The 14546-nt window shown below is 62.5% G+C and overlaps 2 protein-coding genes across 6 annotated transcripts in view; both read right to left on the bottom strand.

Moving 5' to 3' along the window:
* Nucleotides 1-1706: 1706 nt before the first annotated feature.
* On the bottom strand, nt 1707-2401 carry PIN4 (peptidylprolyl cis/trans isomerase, NIMA-interacting 4). The gene is made up of 3 exons (XM_068205065.1): nt 2264-2401; nt 2031-2150; nt 1707-1882 (listed from the first exon to the last, which is right to left on the bottom strand). Exons 2-3 carry the CDS (start codon nt 2112-2114, stop codon nt 1724-1726), a joined length of 243 nt encoding a protein of 80 aa, XP_068061166.1. The 5' UTR covers nt 2115-2150; nt 2264-2401; the 3' UTR covers nt 1707-1723.
* A 1271-nt stretch (nt 2402-3672) lies between these two features.
* Nucleotides 3673-14546, bottom strand: part of NHSL2 (NHS like 2) — a 28791-nt gene continuing 17917 nt past the window's right edge. For 4 of the 5 annotated variants that reach the window (XM_068205060.1, XM_068205063.1, XM_068205059.1 and 1 more), the window contains exons 2-6: nt 12326-12478; nt 11357-11493; nt 11062-11266; nt 10044-10175; nt 6717-8974 (exon numbers count right to left, since the gene is read on the bottom strand). In XM_068205060.1, coding sequence (XP_068061161.1) covers nt 6729-8974; nt 10044-10175; nt 11062-11266; nt 11357-11493; nt 12326-12478 — 2873 coding nt within the window. In that variant the 3' untranslated portion in view covers nt 6717-6728. Of the gene's footprint in view, nt 6234-6554; nt 6688-6716; nt 8975-10043; nt 10176-11061; nt 11267-11356; nt 11494-12325; nt 12479-14546 lie in introns of those variants that run through there. The other variant, XM_068205064.1, reaches the window with a different exon arrangement.

The following is a 14546-nucleotide window of genomic DNA, read 5'->3' as shown; positions in this document are numbered from 1 at the left end:
TCTTCTGGACTTGCTCCATCAGTTCCATGTCCTCATGCTGGAGGCCCCAGAACTGTGTGCAGGACTCTAGGTAGTAGTGGGGGAGAATCCCCTCCCTCACCTGCTGCCCACGTTCCTTTGGATGCAGCCCAGGACATAGGGCGTTTCTGGGCTGGGAATGCTCACTGCTGGTCATGGTTTTTCATGAGTTTTTCGTTAACCATCACCCCCAAGCCCTTCTCCCAGGGCTGCTCTCAATCCCTTCTCCGACTCTTCTGCAGCTGTGCCCGAGAATGCCCTGACCCAAGTGTAGAACCTTGTACTCTTCACGTGCTCCCACCTCTCCAGCCTGTCCAGATCCCTCTGGATCCATCCTTCCTTTCCAGTGTGTGACCACACCACACAGCTCAGTGTTGACAGCAAACTGGCTGAGAGTGCCTCAATCCCACAAACCAGCAGCTCAAAAGCTCCTGGTTCTGGCTTTGAGTGACCCTGCCCCTCACCAACACAGCCTCAGTCTGGCGTGCTCGTCACTGGGACTGACTCCTGCCAGTCTCACCTGCTAAGAGCGCAGCAGCAGATACGGATGTTTCCTCCCGCCATGGCATTGCCTTCTGCAGCACCACACCTGGCTGAGCTGTGCAGTTTGGGAGAGGAGCTCTTCGTATTCAGAACCACAGTAAACATGGCAAATTCTGCTGGTGCAGTTGTGTCAATGTGTTTTTGCCAAAAGAAAGAACAGAGCTCCGGTAGCCTGGAAACAAGTGGTTTATTAACAGAGCACCATTCCATGGGGCAGTGTCTGCTCTGGGCAGCCTGTCTGCCCTCCACTGCAGACCATTCACTGGCTTCTCTGGGTGTTCCATACTCAGCAAAACCAACACCCTGAAGAGGGAGGGAAGAGAAGGACCTTTTCTTCTTTGATGTTTCCTCCACATCTCTGAGCTCTTTGCATGGTGCTCACCTGTAACCAAAGCTGGTGTCTGTTGCTGGAGCTGTGGCTCGTTTGGGGGCTCTGTGGGCAGGAAGAGGATCATGGCTCTGGGCTGGATTCCTGAGATGGCTGGAATCTTGCTGGGCTGCTTCCCTTGCACTCCCCAGAGCACAGGGAAGTGCAGGAAGTGGCACACAAGCATTTAGTGGCTTTTTTTCTTATTCAAACCTGAGTTATCCAGTTTCTTCCCCCATCTTTGAGTGGGCAAGGTGGAGCTGTAGGAAGATATGAGTCTGTGCTCAGGAGAGCTCTTCCTCCCCTCCTGCCCCCTGCTCCCTTCCCTGCCTGGCCTGACCCAGCTCCAGTGTTACGCACCCGCCACTGAACGGATTGTCCTGCAGCCCTGGAGCACAAACTGCACCATGGGAGCTGTCTGCATCCTCCTGGGGAGGATGGAGATGGAGACCAAGCCCTGGGGCCCCCTCTGTCCCCTTCTGCATTATTTCTGTTTGCTGATAAAAACCTGGGCACCTCATTCCACTGACAGGCCATTATCTCCACAGATAACGTAGAGAAGCAAGAGGCTGGCCTGCCAGGCAACAGAGACTTCAACATCTGTAAAAGGCTCTTGTTTCACCCCTCCCAGGGACATTTTACCTCTCCAAGCAGGGCCCTGCTCTGCTAGCACAGTGGCAGGGACAGCCAGCTGCCTCCAGGCACGTTGCTGGTTGTGCCCAACTTGCTCCAAGGCCAAGGTGTCTGGGACTCAGGATTCAAGCAGTCAACAAGGTCATCGTGGTCATTCACATTTTATTTTCTGCCTTCCACCATGATAATGTGGTATCCAAACTTGGTCTTGACGGGAGGGTCCGTGTACACGGGCTTGTCCATGCTGCTCACAGGCAGGGCAAATGCTGCCTCCTGGAATGGTCCCACCATGGAGCCTCTGGTCATCCAGCCCAGGTCCCCCTGCAGCAAGGGGCCGTCAGGGTTAAGCTCTGAGACTCAGAGCAGGGAGGGTGGGTGATGAGGCCGTGGGCCAGTGTCGAGCAGGATCCGGGCTCCCGCAGCCGCTGCCCGGCCCCACTGCCCGGTCCCGGGTGCAGCCCTCACTCACCCCTTGCCTGGCCTTGTCCTCGCTGTACTGTGCCGCCACCTCGCTAAAGCGCTGTCCGGACTTCAGCTTCTCCATGGCCTCCATGGCGCGGCCGTGCTTCTCGCACAGGATGTGCCGAACCTGGAGGGGCGGCCAGCGGGGCTGTGGCGAGCGGGGCCGGCGGCGGGACAGCCGGCAGGCGCTGGGGCGGAGAGCCCGCACCCCGCCTGGTCCCCGACGCCCCCCGCGCTCACCTTGACGGCGCTGCCGCCTCCCTTCGGGCCCTGTGCTTTGCCCTCGCTGCTGCTGCCGCCGCCGCTGTCGCCGCCTGTGAACCGAGCACCCTGACACCGGCCCGGTCCCCGCCGACCCTGCCGGGCTCTGAGACCGGCTCGGCCCCCACCACCCCCGGGCCGCTTCCCGGCCGGTCTCGGTGCCGTCCCCGAGCCCCCTCCCGGCCGGTCTCGGTGCCGTCCCCGAGCCCCCTCCCGGCCGGTCCCCCTCCCGGTCTCGGTGCCGCCCAGCCCCGCTCACCCTTCCCGGCTTTGCCGCCGCCTTTCCCTTTGGGCGCCATCTTGCCGCCGCAAGGCCCCCGCGCTGCCCACTCCACGCCGGACGGGGCCGCCCCTGCCCCGCCCCGAGGCCCCCGGCTGCCCGCGCTGTGCCGGCACGGAGCCGCCGCGCGGGGCTGGGCCGCGGGACACGGGGGACACGGGGATGGACACGGGGCTGATGGACACGGGGCTGATGGACACGGGGCCGATGGACACGGGGCTGATGGACACGGGGCTGCGGGACACGGGGCTGATGGACACGGGGCTGATGGACACGGGGCTGATGGACACGGGGCTGGTGGACACGGGGCCGATGGACACGGGGCCGATGGACACGGGGCTGATGGACACGGGGCCGATGGACACGGGGCTCGTGGACACGGGGCCGATGGACACGGGGCTGATGGACACGGGGCTGGTGGACACGGGGCCGATGGACACGGGGCTGCGGGACACGGGGCCGATGGACACGGGGTTGTGCCCGCCCGGACGGGGCTGGAGCCACCCGGCACACAGGGCTGCGTTCGTCATGCACGGCCGTCCCCAGCACTCAGGGCCGTCCCCAGCACTCAGGGCTGTCCCCAGCACTCAGGGCCGTCCCCAGCACTCGCTCAGGGCTGTCCCCAGCACTCAGGGCCGTCCCCAGCACTCGCTCAGGGCTGTCCCCAGCACTCACTCAGGGCTGTCGCCCTCATCCATCCCACCGGTCCCCCGATTCCAAGCCCAGTCCCAGTCCACCCTTCCCCACTTCGAGTCCTCCGCCCGGCCTGTACCCAGGGCCCAGGGCTGTCCCCAGCTCTCCCCAGCGCGGGGCTGACCCCAGCAGTCCCCCCGGCTGTTCTGTCCCTCTCATCCATGCCAGCTGCCCCCGGGACCATGCCCGGCCCCCGCTCCGGCCTGTCCGCAGTGCCAGCCTGGGCTGTCCCCGCACCTCGCGGTGTCCCTGCGCCCCCCGCCCCGGAGCCACTGGGGACACAGCAGTGCGCGGCAGACGCTGTGAAAGGCCCCAGCTTCGGGGGCCGCTTCCCCTCGAGTCACCCGGGGTGTCAGGGGGTGCCCACCTCCCCACCCCGGTCCCTCGGCAGCCCAAAGAAGCACAGGCACAGGCGGGCAGCAGGGAGCACTTTACCAAGCTGGCGAGATAAAAAGTACAACGTTCCGTAGTTGGCACCTTGGCGGCCCCCACGCCGGGGCAGAGCTGTCCTGCCAGTCGGACTCTTCCCGGGAACCCACTGCCTTCCCAGCGGAATAGCAGCAGCCAGAGGGAGCAGGGAGCGAGCGGCCAGAGACGAGCACTCAGCCAGGAAGAGCCCCAGGAAGAGCATGTTCCTTTGGCCAGGGAATTTAGGATCTCCATCACACGGCCGATCTCCATCACACGGCCGATCTCTGTCCCACAGCTGACCTCTGGCCCACTTGGATATTTTACCCCAGCAGCACTGGCCACCACTCCAGCTGCCAGTGGTGCTGGGGATGTTGCAGGGAGGTCCCTGCCCTGTGCTTGCCCCCAGCCCACTTTGCCGACTCTGTCCCTGGTTTCCTGAGCAGTCATGTGCAAAATGTACCTGTCCCCAGAGCTTCCCAAGCTGTGCCCTGGCCCCATCCCGTGCCAGCACCCTGCCACTGGCTGGGGCCATGGGATGGGGGTGAAATGTGGACATTCATTAGAGCTTTTTTTGTGGTTTTTTTTTTCCTGAGTTTCTCAGCCTGGCTCTTAATTACAGGCTTAAATCTGCAGCCCTGGGAGAGGAAAGAGAAAGATGGGCGAGTACCAGGAGGGAGGAGAGGGGAACCAGCTGGAGCCTCAGTGGGATCAGATCCAGGGTGGTGGCAAGGATGGGAAAGTGTTTGCCTGGGCTGTGCTCCCCAGGGATGCAGAGCTCCTGGTGGGGCAGAGACCCTCCAGAGCAGCCCAGGCCCCTCAGAAGGGCAGCTGAAGCACTGCTGTGGTGCCCTGCTGCTGCCTGGACCCACTGTACCGCTCTCTGCCAGCACAGGAGGGCTGGAGTGTGTCAAAATACATCAAGAAATCAGGCAGAAATTTCCCTAAACGCCCTGTTTCCTTGTCAGCCGTGGCTGGCCCTTCCTGTTTCTCTGGGTGTGCGGCCGGCCGTGCTCCTGCTCGGAGCTCATGTCTCCTCCCCGCCCTGCCCCGAGCCCCACAGCACAGCCTCTGTTACTGGCTGCTGGGCCCCCATGCTGGAGCCAGGCCAGGAAGAAGCAGCTGGGGGTGAGGGGGACAAATCCCATCCAGGGATGTGCAAACCCTCTTCCACGGCCCCGTGCACATGCCCTGACAGCACGTGTCCCACTCTGCCTTGCTCGGCTCCCTGGTGGCCAGTGGGCACAGGTGAGTGGTGGGCACCCCTGGGGGGACCCAGGAGTCACCAGAGAGGTGGCTCAGGTGATGTCCATCTGGATTCCAGCCACCATCTTGGTAGCATCTCAGGACCTCCGGTGGCCAGGACAGCAGGAGAAGTTGTCGCAGGGTCTGTAGTGGAGATGCAGGAGGCAGAGCTGGGGATGAACTTCCTTCCCATGGCACAGCACGCTCAATGCCCCAGTTGGCAGCTGGGTGCAGGACCCCCAGCATGGGAGCTGGCAGGGGGTGGGGTGGCTGCCAGACCCCCTGTGCAGTGAGGCCAGGGGGACTGGCAGTGGAGGTGACCCCAGGGTTTGTTTTTGGACTGAGAGCTGAGGAGCTCCAAAATGCAGCATTTTGGGGGCTTTCAAGGGGTGGGGGTTTGGCTTGAGGTGGTGGCACTGGCTGCAGACGCCGGGTGCCAGTTCCCTGTGTGACAGGGAGGATGCTCAGGGCAATGACAGGGAACCTCCTGTGACTCCTCACAAGCAACCGCAGATCCAGCCGAACCCCTGGCGTCTTCCCAAAGTGCATCTGTGTGTCCAGCTGAATTTAACCAGGGGATCTCTGCATGGGAAACTCAAGGTACAATGTCAAAGGGAAGAGAATCAAACATCACCACCACTGTGCATTAGAAAATCTGTTTAAAGTACCACATGCCGAAGGGACCAAAAAGTCTCAAGCTGCTTTGCTGTGGGCATGGGGCAACACCAGGGGCTGTGATCCTGTTCTGCTTCCTGGGCAGGTGCCTTCAATCCCAGGAGCTGGCTCAGCCAGGGCCAGTTCCAGCCACTTCCCTTGTGGGAAGGGCCCAGAGTCATGACAGCTTGGGCTCCAGCCACTGCCTCTCTGCCAGCAGCTCTCCAAGTAAGGAACAAAAGCAGAAGAACCCCCCAGCAGGACACAGGGGCTCCCCAGCAGCCAGGACAGCCCTCTGCAGCAGCGCTCCCTCTGCAGCCATCGCCACCCCTCCAGCTGGAGGGGCCCCTGTGTGGTCAGGGCTGGCTTTTGGGGCTGTTTGCGCCATCCAGCTCAGGGGCAAACTCTGTGATGACCCTCCGGGCCAGCGGGTTCGTGGTCTTGAGCAGTTCGGCAGCAGATGGCCGAGTACCGGGGCTTGTTTTGCTGCTCTTCTTCTGGAGCAGGGCTTTAAAATCCTCATTCCTGCTGGAAGACTTCCCACTGCTGCCTGCTGCTGCCAGCGACTCGCCAGTTGGGGAGCTTGAAGTCTTTACAGGTGAGTGGGAGGTGGGTCGGCTGCTGAAGGTGTCACCAGGCTCTTTTCGTCCCAAGACCTTCCTCTTTGACCTAGGCATCAAAGGGACACGGGTGGGAGCAGTCTGGGGCTGTGGTGAGGTCCCAGAGCGAGGGGCATGGTAGTGCCCAGCCTGCTCTGCTGGGGCAAGGTGACAACATGAGCATGGCAGCTGGTGCTCCTGGCCAGTAGGACTAATCTGGACCCTCTCTGCTGCTTGCACTCTGCTCAAGGTAGCAGCAACCGGGCTGTCCCCAAGGATGAACATTGGCCCCAGTAAGGAAAATGGAGGTGTCATGGTGGAGGGACGCTGCACCCAGAGTTGTGACAGTGGGTGCAGGGGCTGTCCCCTCCAGTGCATGCACCAGCCTTACCTGTGGATCACTGTGAAGAGATCTTCCGTAGTGCGGGATGTTGCGAATACCTCATCGTCCTCCTCCACGATGGACTCAGCCGTCTTGTCACTGGCAAAGCTCTTCTCCTCCATGCCAGCTTCTGCTGAGCTGCCTGTGGGCAGGGAGAAGACAGCAGTGCAGCATGGGGAACCCCTATCCCTGGGGTGATCCCACCACAGGGGTGGAGAGACCCTCACCTTGCTCTGAGGCAGGCTCGCTGGCAGGCTCGCTGGCAGGAGTGGTGCCCACAGCCTTGGGGGTTGGCGGATCCTCAGCGTCAGGCTCGCAGCAGGTGGGGTCAGTGTCCAGGGTGATGATGGGGCTGGGGGTGGGTGGCAGGTCCCCCACACCAGCTCCCAACTGTGCCGGGGCTGGGATGAGCGGCAGGTACAGCACGCTGGGCTTTTTGGGCACTGGCGGGGGCACCTTGGCCTTCCTGCGCTCCCCCTCGGCACCGCTCCGCTCTGGCCGCAGCTCGTCCAGGCTGCCCTGCGAGAGCCGACGGGGCCCCGCTGGGGTCAGAGACAAGTGGGGCTCCCCCAGACCCCTCCTCAGCTCCCCTCTCCGCAGCACCACAAAGGCATCCTGTGCCAGCCCCTTCTCCTTGGCGGTAGTGCCTGGTGGGGATTTGGGGGACAGGGGACCCTCCTCCCGTAGAACTGTGGGCTTGGGCAGGATGCATGGGGGGCGCCTGGCCAGTGGTGGCTTCTCTGCCACGGGTGGCTTCACTTTCCTCTCTGGCCCTGGGCAGGGGACGCGCGCTGGCTCCTCTGTGTGCTCTGGGCCATCAACATTGTCCTCTGGCTCTGAGCGGCTGATGGAGCGGAGGCGGACAGAGCGCAGGTCGGACTGTGTCACCACGGGCATGATGGGTGTGATGGGACTGGTCTTCTGGGCCAGCTTGGTGCCAAAGGTGGAGTCAGAGTGGTGCCGGCTGACCTTCGTCTTCCCCTTCAGGGAGATCTTCAGCCCTGAGAGGTCGAGGTGGGCGGGTGGAGTCAGTGGGAGGTCGAAAGACAGCCTGCCCTTGGGGCTCCTCTCCATGGGGGACGTGGGGGGCAGAGAGGATTTCCTCTCAGGGACCAGTGGCCTCACACGCACCTGGTGCGGGGAGTGCCCGAGGATGGTGGAGGTGGGTACGGTGGGCGTTGGGGTCTCCGACTGACTGGAGTACCCACTGGAGGGGGACATTAGCCCTGTGGGCCTGCCTGGCGAAGAGGTCTTGAGGTCTGCCTCGGCAGAGAGCTGGGAGGGCGTTGTGGCCCTGGAGACCGAAGGGGACACGAGGGACTCAGAGCTGCCCCGTGTCTTGGCACACTCAACAGCAGTGGTCCCTGTGGTTGTGCTTGAGCCAGAGAGGGACTGGTAGGGATCACTGCCAGCCCTCCAGTCCGTGAGATGCCACTGGTGGGGGGCAGCTGTGCTGTTGAGCTCCCTGCCTGCGCTCCCCTGGGGGTCGGCGTGCACCAGCCGGTGACCCTGGAGCTCTGGTGGGATGCACAGGCTCTTGGGCCGCTGGTCCTTGGGCAGTGCCGCACTGAGCCCCACATCACCGTCCTGCCCCTCTTTGATCAGCGAGACGCTGCGTGTGGGTGGCGAGGGCTTCTTCTTGGCCTTCTTCAGGGAGATGCTCTTGGAGCGCCGCCGCCGCTGCCCCTCAGGCTCCAGCCCCAGGGAGATGTTGTCGGTGCTGGTGCTGCCCTCGGAGCTGGCGCTGGGGTAGCCCAGTGCATAGTTGGCACTGCCCCGCCGGGTCTCCGCATATGCGATGTCCACAGAGCAGAGGGACCCCGAGTCAGTGGGCACTGACAGCGAGCGCTCCCGGAACCGGCACCCTGCCCGCTCCACCTCCAGCTGAGCTGGCCCTGCTGCTGGCTCCAGCTCCTCTCGGCTTCCAGGCAACAAATTCCCCTTGGCTCCCTGGATGCACTCGGAGCTAGGGGGGGAAGCAGGCACTGGGCCGGAGAAAAAGCTGGGCCCGTTGCTGCCCATGCGCTCTTCTGTGGAGATGAAGAAGGAGGTGGAGGCGGCGGGTGAACCTGGGCTGGGCGACGGGATGAAGCCGCCTGGCGAGGTGCAGGTGGGCCCCTTGCCTGGGCCAGTGGTGAGGCTGGGGGGGCTCCCATAACCCAGGGGTGTCCAAGGTGGGGAAAAAGGGGTGCCCTGTGTCCCATTGCAGGCACTGGCACAGGGGTTGGCTGCCCCATCCATGGCAGCAGGTGGCTGGCAGCAGCGGGCCCCGAGGTCACTGAAGGTCTTCCTCAGTGGGGCTGAGAGGGGCGGGCGAGGGCTGATCTCCTGGGGCGTCGTCCCCCTGCTTGTGGTCTCAGGCACAAAGCTGCAGGACAGGGACTCACCAATGGGCGTGTGTGTGCTGGATGTGGGGCCGTTGGCGCTGCCTGCATGGAGAGACACAGCCTGGTGAGCACCTTCCCGCCTCCCTCACAGGGACATGGCCCTGCTCCGCACGCTGTCCCAGCCCGTAGCCAGTCTTGAGGCTGCACCTCTGCCCAGGCATAAAATGTGGATCTGTTGGCTGGAATGTGCCATGGACAAATAAGCAGCCATGGCAGGAGGCTCTACCCATGGGGGCATCAGTCCCATGGCAACCAAAGTGTTGCCCTAGTGCTGCTCCATGGTGGGGACACAGATGGGGTTCAGGAGGAACCAGGTCAGGCATTGCCAGCTGGGACAGGGAGGGACATGGTGGCTTACAGTGCCACCCCATCACAAGAGCCAGCAGCCCCACTCTGAACACCCCCAGCAGACAGGGATGCTCAAGTGGTGTGCTGAGGTCTGACTGACTCCAAGGAGGAGCTGTGACCATCCTGTTGATAGTGTGACCACTGTCATGGGAAGAAACCTTCCTCCTACACCATGAAAACTGCCTTGGAGCAGCTGGTGCCATGGCTTCTCCCCCTGTCTCTACCTGCCTCCAGAGAGAGGCTGGCTCTGATTTCTCTACATCTTCCATAGGGGACAGCAACTCAGAGCTCCTGAGCCACAGTGGCTGGTGCTCCCAAGGGTCCAGTGCCAGCCTGGAAGCACTCCAGGCACTCTCACGTGGCATGGCCAGCTTGCCAGCCCAGCAAAGACCTGGCCAGGTGTGTACCTCACAGCCATGGCACCCTGAGACAGGGTCTGCCCATGGGGAAGGTGGGCACAGGGAGCTGTTGGAGCCGAGGCTGGGTGACTCCTGCCTCAGAACCCTGACTCAGGATGAAGGGGCTGTCCCGGATGCCATGCCAGCCTCAGGCAGCCCAGTGTCACCAGTGAGCCCAGCACCTCAGTGCCTTAGGAGGGCACAGAGTCAGTGTGGTGCCTGCACCTCCCTGCAATCCGGCTGTCCCCGGGAGCCTGTCTATGCCTGAGCTGGCTGCCAACCCTGGGATGGCTGTGCCACCATCAGGGCAGCTCTGGGGGTTGCCAGCCCTGCCCGTGTGCTGCCTGCGCGGTTCTTGCCGTCACCTTGGTCTCGCAGGGACAGGTTAGGGAATCCAATAATGGTCCGTCTACGCCGCAGGGTGGACTTTGGGTTCATCGCGGTCTCTGTGTTAAACAGGGAGTGACGAGCACTCGCGTGCCTAGCAAAGTGCTGCCCTGTAGCCAAAACAAACAGCGGTACGCCGCGGTGCCGGGAGCCGCTGCTGGGCCGGGAGCTCGGCCCCCTCCATCACCCGTGTTCTCTGTGTGTCCCCAGCCTGGGATGGTGACACAGGTGGGAGTGTGGGATGCAGGATGATGGTGTGAACCATGGGGTGGGCATGGGGGAGATGGAGGCATGGTGGGAATGCTGTCGAGGGAGGTGAGATGGATGGAAAGCCACAGAGACCAGCCCTGCACTGCGTGACAGGCACTGGTCTGTGCTGGTGATGCCGGGTCCCACACCACTGTGGTGAGCCAGACCGGGAATGAGTACATGAAGCACAGAGAGGGAAAGGGACCAGTGTGGCCCTGGCACAGCTGTCCATGATGGAGAGAAAGTGCAGAGAGACACCTCTGCCCTTCAGAAGGGGCACCTCACCCAGCCACCAGCCCCCGACTCTGACCTGGGCCAGAGCATGGCACCTGTGTCTGCAAGGACTGGACAGGACTGTGCTGCTGGGAGCTGCAGCCCCGAGAGGATGAGCAGATGGACAGACAGGGGAGACAGGTGAGACAGGCAGGGTGCACGGTGTGTGGTGAGAGCCCAGGTGACAACAGACCTGGCTGGCTGGGCATTACATCAGGGATGTGAGACCTGCCAGCAGCATGGCCAGTGGACCAGATGCACAAAGCTGCAGATGGCACGAGAGATGGCTGGGAGTGACGGACACCAGCATGGCCCTGCTGTCCCCTCTCTGCCCCGGTGCCCACCTAACCCACAGGAACACAGCTCGCAGCCACAGCCCCCTCCCACCACCCATCCCCTGCCCCAAATGGCTGCTGGAGCACATCTCTGCCTGCACCCCGTGTCCCCCCGCCTCGCCATGGGGTGCTGCCCTACCGGAGACATTGATGGGGACAATGTTGGTCTGGATGGAGCCGGGCTGGTGCCACTGCTTCTCCTCCACGGGGGGCAAGGGGAAGGCACTGGGCCAGGGGGGCTGCTTGTCCGGGCTGGTGGGGAGGCTCAGGGAGGTGTCAGGAGGCCGAGCACTGAGCACAGTGCTGCTGCTGGTCTCCTCTTCAGCCACTCGCTGGCTCGGGGGCTATGGAGAGAAAGGCACATCAGCCACTAAAGGGACAAGGGTGGAACACAAACAGGGACTTGTTGCCCACCCTGCCACCTCAGAACTCACCATAAGCACGAACTCAAGGCGCTTGGCAGGCGGGGGTCGAGGTGATGGTTCAGGGGAGGTGTCGGGGGGCAGGTGACCAGCAGCGCGGAAGGTCTGCCCAGTGACCCTGCTCTCGGTGTACTGCTCCTCATACTCCTCTGCAAGAAAAACGGCACCTGGGACCCTGCTCCTGCTGCCAGATCCTGGAGCAGGGGGCATGTGAAGGGATGGTGACTGTCCCCTCTGGCTGTCCCCAGCCTAGTTGGCCATCCTTGCTCAGGACAGACAGCTCAGAAGGTGAGGAAGGGAGACCCCAAGGAGGGGAACCGAAGAAGTGCAAAGATGCCAGAAGCTTGGCCCACTACTCCTGGGGTGCAGTCAGGGGATGTGGTGGGTCTCACTGGGAAACAGCCCCACTGGGGACAGCCAGGAACTCAATGTGTCCCCATCCTGTAATTGTTGGGCTAATTAATGCTGGTGGCTGTGGACTGGCGGAAAGCAGGGCTGCTCAGGCTGATTTAATGAGATTACAAGCTGGGGGATGGCTGGGCTGCTGATCTCATCTGATGCCTGAGGAGCATCTGAGCCAGGGCCGCGTGACAGCCTGGGCCAGAGATTGAAAGGAAACAAAACCACTGGCCACATTGATCCAGTTAGGCAGATCCGTGGCAGGTCCCTTAGGCCCTTGTGAGAACTGTGCTGTGGTGGAGCTCATGGGTGCCCTGGTGGCCCCACTGGCATCAGTGGCCCCAGAAGGCAATCCTGGTCCCAGTTGCTTTGGCACCTGCAGCTGTGACTTGGGAGGAGAAATTGGTGAGGGACTACTGGAGGCTGGGACCCCCAGGACCCAACTCCTGCGGCCTGGTGAGGTCCAAGGAGTGGCTCCGACATGCGTGTGGGAAATGAGCTCAGGCTCATGGTGGTCACCTAGCCTGGTCCGCACCCACCCGCCACCCTCACCCAGCCTACTCCAGCCCCTCTCCTTGCTACCTTGCAGCATGCTCTGGAGGTTGAGCTGGGCCTCCTGGTGCAGCTGCTCCATGCCCGGTGGGCGCCCAGCTGCCAGGAAGACGTTCACGGGCTGCTGCCATGGCAGCTTGGCGGGGGCGGCTTTCTTGCTCTCAACGTCCAGGTTAGAGGTGGCTGCAGGTAGGGGAGAGTGGGGTCAGAGGCAGGTGGGGGACAGCTTCCCTGCAGCTGCTGCTGTGGGATAGTACGGTGCCAGCACAATGCTCATCCCATTCCAGCTCTCCAGGAATGCTGGGATGTGGCTGCATCCCACCCGGGCAGGCTGCTGCCTGCTGGGACCAGCCCTCATCGCCACCACCACTTTGGGGGTTGGACGCTGTCCCTGAGGGCTGCCAAGACAGGAGCTGGCTGAAATTGGGGAAGGAAGCCAGCCCTGCCACCCGTGCCTAACCGCGCCCGGGCGCAGGAAACGCTGCACGCTCTGGTGGAGCAACATCCTGGCTGTGGAGGAGCAGAAGTTGCAAGTGAAAGGCAGGAGCCAGGGACCCGCCGCTTCCATTGCACTGCAGCTTGGGGTTCACATGCCCTGCCCTGGCGTGGGCACCCCCAAAGCTTTCCAGGGAAGGAAACCTCTGTGAGGATTGCTCAGACCCTCTGAAACACCTTGATGGGTGGAAAAGTCCCTGGGAGCAGAATCTGGGCTCAGCAGTGAGCTGGCCCTGTGGGGAGCTGAGCGCTGCTCCCACAAACACGCTTTGCCATGGGAACACTGCAGCCCTGACTGCACTGCTCTGAGTGGATGTGGGTTTGTACCCAGCATGGATTCAAGGGAGTGGCACACGGCACAAGGTCTCCAAGGGCATCCATGCCCTGTCAGGCACAGAGTGGGGCTCTATGAGCTTTACACAGGGATATGGATGAGCAGGATCTCATCCCTGGAGATTTAGGGCTCATCCTCTGCTGCATGGTCTTGTCCCCTTCCCCATCAGTTGAGACGCTCCGATTACCAGTGCGTGACAAACACTTCACCTCTGCCACGTGCAGTGCAGTGCCCGGCCCCAGGAACACACCACTGCCCTCCTGCCAAAGCCTGCTCTGTGCCAGGCCCCAGCTGGGGCAGCGGAAGCAATCCCACATACCTGGGAAGGGGAATGGCCCGAAAACAGTTGTGGGACCCCCAGCACAAGCCACATTTCCCTCTGCCCCCACTGGTCAGGCAGCTGTGGTCCAGCTCATCTGCACTGCATCATGAGCATCCCCCCTGCTGCTCATAGTGCCATCCTGCCCCCAGATGCCCTGCTGCCTACAACACTCCTGCGCCCCTGGTGCCCTCATGCACACCCTTCCCCCAGCTGATGGAGCCTGCACAACGCCCAGCACCCCAAAGCAAGGTGCCATGTCCCCACCCTAGTTACTTTTATAATTTGTTTCCATAACGACGGTCCTTAACACTGGGTTTTTTCCTTTTTTTTTTCCCATTCCTCCTCCTCTAAATAATTTGACTTGTTTCCATACCAACCAAGAGGTGTTGGGGCGCATGTGTGCATGTGTGTGCCATGCACAGGGCAAGGTTGCCCATTTCCCGAAAAACCTGACCCCCGTGCCAGGGGCAGAGACCACACCTTCCCCTTTGCAGACTCCAGACCCTGCTGTTTTTGGCGAGGTGGGGGATCCAGTGCTGCCCTGTCCTTTCTGAGAACAGCCCAACAGTGCACCCCAAATCCTGGCTTGCTGCACCTCCTGCCTGGCTCACGCAGCCCCAGCCTTTGGCCTCAGCACAGCTGATGCTCCTCACCTTCTGCCCATATATCCCCCTGCAGCCACCCCCCACCAAGGGCTCAGGGACATCCTGAGCAGCCCCTGCAGCTCTGCAAGCCCCTGCTGCCGTGCCCGGAATACGGGAGCTCACCTCTGCTCCTCGGGCCTGCTGCCGAGTCACCCCCGCCACCCACCACGGGCACCGGCCACGTGGGCAAACCACAGCACCAAACCCGGGGCCGCCCTGGGCGCGGCGGAAACGTGGCAGCACCCACGCCCAGCACCCTGCCCCGCCGCGGGGGCAGCTTCGGCCAGAAGGGGAACACGCAGTGCCGGGGGTCCTCCCCCGTGGAGCTCCCCCTCTTTGCTGACACATGCTCCTTTGGGACTGTGAGTGACACAGTGCAGTCCTGAGCCGGTGTGGGCTGTGGTGCAGGCACTGCTGGGCCGCTGGCATTGCCAAGGTGCTGGCATCACCGAGGCA

Source organism: Anomalospiza imberbis, chromosome 14, assembly GCF_031753505.1.
Source record: "Anomalospiza imberbis isolate Cuckoo-Finch-1a 21T00152 chromosome 14, ASM3175350v1, whole genome shotgun sequence".
NCBI classification, from domain to species: Eukaryota; Metazoa; Chordata; class Aves; order Passeriformes; family Viduidae; genus Anomalospiza; species Anomalospiza imberbis.
Note: the sequence above shows the minus strand (reverse complement) of the source record. Positions and strands in the feature narration are given on the sequence as shown.

Excerpts from the sequence above, each read along its gene's own strand:
- PIN4 (XM_068205065.1), bottom strand. The coding sequence starts at position 2,114 with ATGGAGGCCATGGAGAAGCTGAAGTCCGGACAGCGCTTTAGCGAGGTG. Across the intron at positions 1,883-2,030 it reads AGGACAAGGCCAGGCAAGGG|GGGGACCTGGGCTGGATGAC; the intron begins GTGAGTGAGGGC and ends CCCTTGCTGCAG.